Below are 10,770 nucleotides of genomic sequence, written 5' to 3' on the forward strand. Positions count from 1 at the left end.
TTTTTATATATATATATATATATATATATATATATATATATATATATATATATATATATATATGTATATATATATAATTATTATTATTACTTATTTAATATTTACTATTAAATTCATAAAACGGTTTAATAAATATATATTTTTGAAAAATATTTACAGATTTGGACGATGTTCAATGGTGTTATGATAATTATGTAAATTATCGATCATTGAAAAGCGGTGATAACGTAAGACAACAGTTGAGCAGAATAATGGACAGATTTGTACTAAAACGCACTTCAACTGATTTTAATTCAAAGGATTATTACATTAATATTAGAAAAGCTCTCGTTAATGGTTTCTTCATGCAGGTAATGTAATATAATTAAATATAATTTATAATGGCATGTCGTGCGTGCGTGCGTGCGTGCGTGAGCGCGCGCGCAAGAAAAATTGTTCTTACTATACTATTTCTATTTGTCAATGTGTATAAACCTTGCTTTTATTTGAACAGGTAGCGCATTTAGAGAGAACAGGACATTATCTTACCATTAAAGACAATCAGGTAGTGCAACTTCATCCGAGTAGTTGTCTGGATCATAAACCAGAATGGGTTATTTATAACGAATTTGTACTCACTACTAAAAATTATATCAGAACAGTCACTGATATTAAACGTAAGTTGTTTATCATAACAAATTTCACCTTTTGCTATATTATTTCGTCTGCTTAATATGTTTGTTTTTGTTGATATGATGTCGTATTCTACATTAATCTTTTATCTTTTTATAGCTGATTGGTTGCTAATGATAGCACCACAGTATTATGATCTGCAGAATTTCCCTCAGTGTGAAGCAAAAAGACAATTGGAAGTAATACAGGCAAAACTAGATTCAAAGCAGTATCAAGAAGGCTTCTAACCTCTAGATATTTTAGACAACTTTGGAAATCGTGATGAATTATCGATGCTCAGTCAATCCGCTTTTGTCATAGCCGATGGCACACGACTTTTTCACGTATCAAAGCCACATCACATTTGAAACATTGTAAGACACAGTACAGAGAGACTCTTTCGACCCCTTACTTAAGACACAAAAGAGAGAAAAATATTAAAATATTTATATTAAAACATTTAATTTTATTTTTTGTACAAGCTTTAATGTCAGCTTTTATGCTGTAAAAATTAAATACTTTAATATTTTCAATGCTTAAGCCAAGAAAAAGAATGGAACTGGGCAATTTATTAGCCCGAGGTACAGTAAAACTATGCTTAATCTTTCAATAAAGGATTATTTATGTACTATTAAGAGAAGACTAGACCTTAAGTAATTTTATCAGTGGAGATTTTCTTGATCAACGCGTACACACATTCGGAATATCTCGCTAGTTATAGATTAAGTTTTGTATTAAATGTTACTTGTGTATTTTTTTCAGAAAATACGTGACGCCTGATAAATATCGTGCAATATTTTAACAGGGTTCTATAATTTAATTAGTGTAGAAAATTCTAATATCACAAAATGTCGAAGTTACAATATAGTATAATATAATAGGTATTAAGTGTAATTAATGTGCTAATAATATCGCGTAATTTGGTGTACACGTATTTAAGAGCTAAAACTCGTTATTATTAGCACATTTTAATCGCTTATAACTTTTAATGTATTGTGACGTCGATATTCTTTAATTAGGATTTTCAACTCTGATTGAGTTCCAGAATACACTGTTAAAATATTGTCCAATTGTTTTTGGACATCTTGTATAAACTACTACAGTCAATGATAAACATTTCGTATTTTTATTTAAAAAAAAAAAATGAATTCGTGTTTTTCTTTGATACTAATATCTCAGTCTTTTTACTATGGCTAGCCTATACAATTTCGATGTTTCGTGTATATGTTCGCCTGCTTTCACGAATTAAAAACTGTTATTGTTTAACGTTAAAATGATATATAAAATGTCATTTCTGAATGAACAAATTGGTGTATAAGCATCTTAGATATACGATTGAAAAATACAATTGAGTCCGTAGGAGTTTAAAATGCTGGTATTTTTGCGACAACTATATATAAGATATAAAAAAATGTTATGATGTTATAAACATTATATAACGTTATTTATTGACATAAATAATAATAGATGTTTCGATTCTGTTTAGATCAAAGATAAATACTTATTACAACGTCTTTTAATTATTTTTTTTGTAGTTTATCGCAAATATCAAGGTAATTTTAGCCTCTTACTGACTTACGTGTATCTTCTAATTCCTGAATGGAATAAAAGAATCCTTATAGTGAAAATGGTATTATATGCTTATTGAAAACACAAATCAACATAAATTTTCACTAAATTGGAAGTGATAGCAAGGAGCTAGATATAGCGAAAATATTTGTAAACATACCCTTTAGGGATTCTAACAGAATCAAATTACTAAAAAGAAAATATTTATGATATATTAGTATAATAAAAGTCACAAGCTGTTCATGAAAACAGCATTCAGTGTAATAAAGCATCTTTATTAGTATTTGGGAAACAGTGAATTTGGATATCCTATATGTTTATTGTTCGTCATTGATATTCTGCATGTATTAACAATAAATATATGGATTTTGTTTTAATTGAGAGAAGTTCAAGTAATATTTGCTCGATCGTTAACAATCAGATGTTTACGGTTAATTTTATAACTGACTGTATGTTTTACACAGCTAGCAATTTATTTCTTTTATTACATTGGGTTCATATTTCTTATTTTGTAAATAAACATGCGAGAAAATTAAATCGTTATTGTAGAAAATGCAAAACTAGTTATGGCAAGTGATGTTTTATTGCATTATACCATTTCATATTAATAAACAGTGGAAATTTATATCATAACACTAACCTTTTTTTATTGCGTGCCCTGTATCTTCAATATCAAATTTTAATTAATTTTCTCTATAAAAACAAAATATTTTAAATATTACGTTATAGTAATTACGTTATAGCAGAGTTTCAAGTTTGTGTATATGGTGTTGGTTCCTATAGGAATATAGGTTGTAAAAAGTATTTTCATATTACGCTGTAAAAAGGATTGCAGAGAATTGTAAATTTGTATTGTTTTTAATCAACGCGGGGAGGAAGAAAAATGAAGAATTGGAAAAATCTAAAAATATCGTAATCTTTCAAGCGCATTTTTAGTTTAGTTTTCTCAAGAATCAACTTTTTCACGATATTTGCATTTCTTATTTTCCGTCGTAGAATAGTAAAATTAATATATTTTAAACAAAGAAAAGAGAGAGAGAAATAACTTTTTTAAAAATATTTTATCTAACTTAATATTCTTATGTAACAGATTAATGCACATTAAAACAATGCAAATTAATATAACATATTAACAATAGAAAGAAAAAAATAGACAACATAAAAGGCATGACACAAAAAATTATGAACAATATTAGTTTTAGCACAATTGGATACTATTGGTTTGATGTTACAATAGATTCAGGGTTACGAGTAATTAATTGCTTTTTGAATTAATTATCATGTTTAAGGCTCCCAGACAACATAATGTCTAAAATCGGGATATAAAATGTCTTAAAGATAATCTTTAAGACGCCTTAAAGACATTTATACGTAAGTCGTCTGAAAAACATCTTAAAGGTGATTTTTAAGACGTCTTATATTACGATTTTAGACATAATGTTGGCTCTTGGTTTCTCGCATTGTCTTTTTTCAATGATATCAGGAGCGAGAAAATGCATATTAAAAATTTTTGCAAAATACGTTAAAATAAAAATATATTTCCATAAAGTAACACTTGCAATAGATTAAACAAATTTGTAAGATATTCCGTGCACTGTTTTGTTCTAACAATCAATAATTTGTCGTAAATTAACGTGACATACAATTCATCTTCTTAACCTATTTCTTCGCCTATTTCTATTCACGTTAATAACCATTCAATTAATGATTAATCAATCAACGAGTTCAATTAAAGACCGCTCAATTGATGATTAATATGAGCAAAGGGAAGTAAAAATTGTTTAATTAATAATTAAATTTGACAAATTTAATTAAAGGTCAGGTTAATTAACAATTAATGTGAGCAAATTTAATCAATTCAATTGAAGATTGCTTGTTGATGATTGATATAACCAGTGTCCTTTTTAACCCTATACTTAGTGTTTCTCAATTATTGGCATTTTTCACGATATCATAATACTCCAAGTATAAATATTATCCACAAAACCAATTATAACTTTGAGTAATTGAACGCTCTTGGATTGAATTGATTGAATTTGCTCATATCAATCGTCAACTAAGCGACTTTTAATTAAATTTGTTAAATTAAATCGTTAATTAAACTGTCTTTAATTAAATTTGGTAAGTTCAATAGTTAATTGAATGATCTTTGATTCCCTTTGCTCATATAAATTAAACGGTCTTTGATTCTCTTTGCTCATGCCAGTTAAACGGTCTTTAATTTAATTCGTTGAAATCAATCGTGAATTGAATATTCTTCGATTGGTATATTGCTCGGATCAATCGTTAATTAAATTTAATTAAAACATATTTGTTCAAATCAATTGAATTGAAAAATATTTAATTTATATCTTTATTTTGAATGCACCATAAATTATATGTCAGAAAAGAAACCGAAATTTTCTAATTAAAAAAGCTATTGTTTATTTTATTAATAATCAAAATATTTATTCGTGATATATTTCTTTTGCATCAATACAACATTGGGCACACCGAATCAACGCATGAATGGATTTATCTTTAGAATAATCTCGATGGCTTTCATCACGATAACTTCCCAAATAGCAGAAGTTTCTAAAAGATGTCTTAAAAATACTTAAAAGTATATACAAAAGTAAGACGTCCTTTAGACGTCTTTTAGAAGTTCTGTTATCTGGGTTGTATGCTGAAATTTGATGACGAATGTGATTGATAATACACACTTGTTTTTTAGTTAAAAAAATTTACGTATAGCAGCGGCCTTTTGAGATAGTGTATTGTATAATGAGTACCAGCTTTCAGGATATTTTTGCTACAATTCTAATGATTTTTTGATGTGACATCATCTTTAATATCCAAATAATATCCTCGCCAGTTACATCTGCCGGAACGAATTTGTGATAAATGGTACTTTTTAAATTGTAAAAAAATATCTTAATATATAAATGTAAAAGATGAATCAATTACTTGAGGATTTTATTTTATTCCTCTTACTTTTGTTTCTCACACTCATTAATCTATTAATCTCACATAATATTATTTTATAATTAAACTTTTTTCTTGCGTAACATATTTCTCTTGAAAAAATACTCCGGATATGTAGAATAGCCTGAATTATGATAGAAAAACAACTATATTTAAACTACATTTTTCTACAATTTTCAGTAAAAAATGAAAGAAAGGAAATTTTCAAAAAGAAATGAGGATATACAGGGTGTCCCGCGTAAGATGTGCCAAAAGAAAAATATAAGTAGAACAGATAAAAATGAACAAAAATTGTAGAAGTCATCTTTCAAACAACCACGTAAAATTTCGAGATATTAATTAAAATAGGCATATCAGAGCGCGGAGACGCGGTAGGCGGGACATACAGTTCACCGTGATCGACGAAGAAAATGGACCAGCGCACACGTACACGGACGCACACACGGAGCTACCCATTTCTATATGCCAAACGGTCCACCTCTCTGGTCTATAAGATAGGCCCGCGAGCAATCGTCCATTTTTTTCGCCGGCTGCGGCGAGCCGTATGTCTCGCCTGCCGCGTCGCCGCGCTCTGATTTGTCCAACTATTTTAATTAATATCTCGAAATTTTACGTGGTTGTTTAAAAAATGACCTTTACGATTTTTGTTCACTTTTATCTGTTCTACTTATATTTATATTTTTCTTTTGGCACGTCTTACGCGGGACACCCTGTATACCTAGAAATAATTAGATATAAAAAATTAATTTATTTCCATCCTTTAATTCACCCAGACAGCATAGGACACCCATGGGACATCCATTTCATGTCCATTTTACGTTCGTATGTCACATGGAAAAAAAAGTTTGGTTAAATTCACCAAATACCTGGTCGAATATGAACGATCCAAAAATTCCGATTGAAGTAATCTGAATTCTGTTTAAGTCAACCAAAAATCTTGTTAACTTAAACAGAATTCGGGTTACTTCAATCGGAATTTCTGGATCGTTCATATTCGATCAGATATTTAGTTAATTCAACCAAACCTTTTTTTCCGTGCAGAGATATGAAGTGGACGTCCATACAACACCCGATTTTGAACATGAAACGGATATCCTCATCAGTATATCTTATGGACTTTTGATGTACGTTTAAGATGAAACAAAGTTCAGAATATGTTAGAGAACGGTTTTATATACAGTATGTTTGATAAGAGCGTGTACGGCAAAACTTTTTCCTCGAAACAGTTAGAGGGGGGATATGAACGCGAGCCAATAGCGGGGCTCTTCTCCCAAGATGCTTTGTCTAGAAAGCCTTAGTTATCGTTTGACTTTCGTCACAAAAGGGCGTATTTCAACATGAGTGCCGCGTACGCATCACGTTACGAAGCTATGTTTCTATGTTCGCATCCGAAAGGACCAAAAATGTCGCGCGGAGCGGCTGCTAAGTATATGAAGAAGTCTAAGGCGTTTGTGAGTAAGTGGGTGAAACGTTATTCCGAGGTCAAAAACGTTGATGACTTGCCGGATCGTGGCTCTGTGCAGAAAACGACGAAAAAGGAGGACAAAATGATTTTACGGGTGTTTGAGAAGAATCCTTGTTTATCATTGCGTGGCGGGCAAGCGGTTTTACTTAAAAAGGGTCTAAATATATCATGTCATACTATAAGAAGACGTTTACTGGCTCATAAAGTGAAATTTCGAAGCACGATAACGAAACCGTTGCTGTCTGAAAAACACGTCGAAAAAAGACTTGCTTGGGCAAAAGAAAATTTGGACCGCTATTGGGGCAACGTAATTTTTTCAGATGAAGCTTCGTTTTGGGCAAAGTCTTCTATCAGACGTGTCTGGTCTACCCAGGCCAATAGACTCATCGAGCGGACCGTTAAACATCCGGTAAAGGTGCACGTCTGGGGCTGTTTCTCAAAACAGGGATTTGGCACTTTACACATCTTTACACAAAATTTGGATGCTGCTAAAATGGTCCAAATATATGAGAGAGCTTTATTACCATCTGCCCAAAGGTGGTTTACGAGGAAAAATGAAAATTGGCTACTGCAAGAGGACAATGATCCGAAACATCGGAGTAGACTTTGTACTGCGTGGAAACAAGAAAATGACGTTGACGTACTGGATTGGCCTTCACAGTCGCCAGATGCAAATCCAATTGAAAATGTTTGGGCGCTTATAAAGTTTAAGCTCCGAGGAAAGAAAATATGGACCGTCAAGCAGTTAATTCGACAGATTCTATTTATATGGAGATCTTTGTCTGAAGATTATGCTGTAAAATTAGTAGAAAGTATGCCTCGGAGATGCCAGTCAATTATTGATAATGGAGGCGACTGGACAACTTATTAATAATAAAGCATCGCAGTCTATATCATGCATAATGTGTACAAATTTTTTCAATTTATGTATTATCCTAAGTTTCTGAGTTTTGCCGTACACGCTCTTATCAAACATACTGTATGTTTTAACGGTTTACTCAGACAGCATACAATATTTCTGATAAAGATTTATAAATATTTATTTCGAATTAGTTTTTAAAAATATTATATAAATATTTTATAAATATTATATAAATATTTTATAAATATTAAATAAATATTTTATAAATATTAAATAAATATTAAATATTAAATAAATTACTATAATATTGTATAAAATATTTAGCCCATATTTTAATAGTATTTTGAATAACGATTTTATAAACAATGTGACAAGGCGTTTTCAGCTCGACACGACGACCCGACCAAACATCAGTCGGGTCATAGAACAGGCGCAAAGCGCCAAATAAATTATTAAACACCGCCACCGACTCGCGACACCGCCGATTGTTCCCTCGAGTGGGGGAACGGCGTACGTGCTAAACTCGCGAGCCGGCGGATATATAAGTGGAGCGCGATAACGATAAGACACCAGTCCTCAGGCGTCCGCTGCTCTCACAAGCGCGATCGTCTTTTCTAATTCCAAGTCGGTGAGCACATCGGTTATCCTGAGATCGCTACAACTGGGAAAGGTGCGTTCATCATTCCGGACGTAAGCATCTCGCACCCAATCCGCTCTGAGGGACTAGGGAACAAGAGGTGGCGCACTTACCGTCTCAGTCAATCGCTGACCTCTGTGTCTCCTGAAGACACGACCACGAAAAAAGATGCGCTCATCTGCCCTCAAGGTCGCACCACTAGTCGAGATGTTCCAGCGAGGGATACAGAGGTGGCAAGCTCACCGTCTCTGCCCTGCGCTCTGGGCTCCCCACCCGCCAAATCGTCTCGCACACTTTCTTACCTGACGTCATCCCGCATTTAGGGCAAACCTGGATTATTCGATCACCACCGCGTCACTCCGCTGCGAAACCGTCCACGCCGCGACCGACCCAACTGTCGCGACCGACCGAATTACCACCGCGTACCGACACTGATCGTCCGCCGCGTGTACTGGTGTGTACGGACACATTCGCCCGTGCCGCCGCCGTTTCCGGGCGTTCGCGGTAGTCCTAAGAGAGGCGCACGGTCGCGTCACGCTTAGAGATAAGTCGCGTTTAGATATAAGTTCGCGTTTAGATGTAAGTTTACGGTGTAAGGTTCTTCATCGTAAGACGATCCGACATTTAAAGAAACCCAAATAAGAAAACAGACAGAACAGTTTATTAATTAGCAGGCCACGCATTCTACTGAAGGTTACAACAATATATATAATCTGAACTTGACAAACTGAAGTAAGCGCTATCTGTGGTTCAGAGTCGGAGAACGACGTCCGGCGCTATCGTTGTTATTTATACAGAGTGTCCAAAAAGTACCGGAACGGCAAGATAACTCGGCGGGAGAGCATTTTAGAGAAAAATGTTTCAGACAAAAGTTGTAAGGCTTAAACAAACGCATTCAACGATAGTAGTTATTTGACATAGGATGGCGTCGCCAAGGTCAGAACAAGGTCAACTTTGCTTTTTTTAAATAGAAACACATATTTTTTATTACGGCATTTTATTTTACGTAAAAAAACAGACAACTTTTGCTTGAAAAAATTTTTTATATGACCTCTATTTTCTAAGATATTTATGTAAATATCTACAAAATTATTGGTTTCAATAATTTTTTACTTGAATTCTATCAACTTTACCGAAAAATATCAAGAGATAAAAATTGTATATTTTGTTCTCATAGCTCTGAGAATTTTTTCAGAATTTTATATTAACTTTTTAGTACTTCATTTTCTTGCATTTTCTTGAAGTACTGTATTGAATGGATGTGGCGTTAAATTAAAACCCGGTATGTCTTGGACTACGTAGCGATTTCGCCCCAAAACTTTCGTTATTATATATAGTCCTTTGTAACTAGCTTTGAATTTTCTGCTTTCACCTGGTTTGGTCTGTAAATTTCGAACCAGCACATAGTCGCCTTTATTATATATAGTGGGCTTTTTGTGTTTTTGATCATAGTATTTTTTATTATAAGCTTTGATTTTTTCTATTGTTTTAATCGCTAAATTCCGAGACACATCTCTTCCCCGCTCAACATTCTGATTCAAACCTATCCAGTTTTCTACAAAAACAGATAAATTTTTATCCGTATGTTCTCTCTGATCAAAGCCTAACAGAAGTTTACTCGGAGTTGATTTAATGGACGCATGAAACGTATTATTTATTACATATTGAGTCAAATTTAATTTAATTTTCCATTCATTAGGCTTACCTATAATTTTAGCCAACGTATTTTTCAAAAATCTATTAACCTGCTCTACCATTCCATTTGCCCATAGAGAAGCGACTACTATCATGCGATGTTTTATTTGATAATTCTCAATAAACATAGCAAATTCCCTAGAGGTAAACGCAGAGCCTCGATCTGATATTATTTCTTGAGGCTTTCCGAACATTCTAATTAACAACTCCAGATGATCCTTGAATTCTCTGGTACTAGTTGTTTTGGTCGGTACCAACCACACATATCTACTAAAACTATCTATTATAACGACGATATATTTACACCCATCATTAGTGTCAGGCAAAGGACCGAAATGATCAATATGCAGTTGTTGAAAGACTTGTCGCGGTAGCTCTTCTATATGCATTTCTCCTTCTTTCACGTTTGTCGAAGCGTTGACCGTCAAACATGTTAAACAATTGGACACATGGTCAAAAACGCGTTTTCGTAAAGATGGGAACCAATACGTATTGTTGATATCTTGAATCGTTTTCTCAACTCCATAATGCTCCATATCATCATGTAACGATGCATATCGTTACGTAATAATAAAAACGCAGAACAACGCGAATCAGGAGCGCAAGAGGACGGCGCGTCCTCTAATATTGTAAACAGCGCAACCGCCGAACAACCGCGGTAAATAGTGAATCAAGCGAGATTCGAGGTATATAAAACGCCGCGTAATTGTAATCGAGAGATTCGATCATCCGCTTTCGAAAGAGAGTCAGAACCGATCCACCGCTCTCGAAGGAGAATCCGATTCCGATTATCCGCTCTAAGGGATACCTACTCTACTCCGCTCCTGGCAGATTATTGTTCGTCGATTGGCGACTGTAATCACTCCGCCGTCGTTGCACGGATACGTGTCATCGACCCTCGACTCTACTCCGCTCCTGGCAGATTAC

The 10,770-nt window shown here is 33.6% G+C and overlaps 1 protein-coding gene across 3 annotated transcripts in view; it reads left to right on the forward strand.

Annotated features, from left to right (window-relative positions):
* The window catches only part of LOC116846445 (putative pre-mRNA-splicing factor ATP-dependent RNA helicase PRP1), an 11,445-nt gene extending 8,592 nt beyond the window's left edge, over positions 1–2,853 (forward strand). For all 3 annotated transcript variants that reach the window (XM_032820257.1, XM_032820255.1, XM_032820256.1), the window contains 3 exons: positions 160–350; positions 494–656; positions 772–2,853. In XM_032820257.1, coding sequence (XP_032676148.1) covers positions 160–350; positions 494–656; positions 772–899 — 482 coding nt within the window. In that variant the 3' untranslated portion in view covers positions 900–2,853. The remainder of the gene's footprint in view (positions 1–159; positions 351–493; positions 657–771) is intronic.
* The last annotated feature ends 7,917 nt before the right edge of the window (positions 2,854–10,770 follow it).

Source organism: Odontomachus brunneus, unplaced genomic scaffold (assembly GCF_010583005.1).
Source record: "Odontomachus brunneus isolate Ranch 3 - 2012 unplaced genomic scaffold, Obru_v1 Obru_scaffold_064, whole genome shotgun sequence".
In the NCBI taxonomy this organism is placed as follows: Eukaryota; Metazoa; Arthropoda; class Insecta; order Hymenoptera; family Formicidae; genus Odontomachus; species Odontomachus brunneus.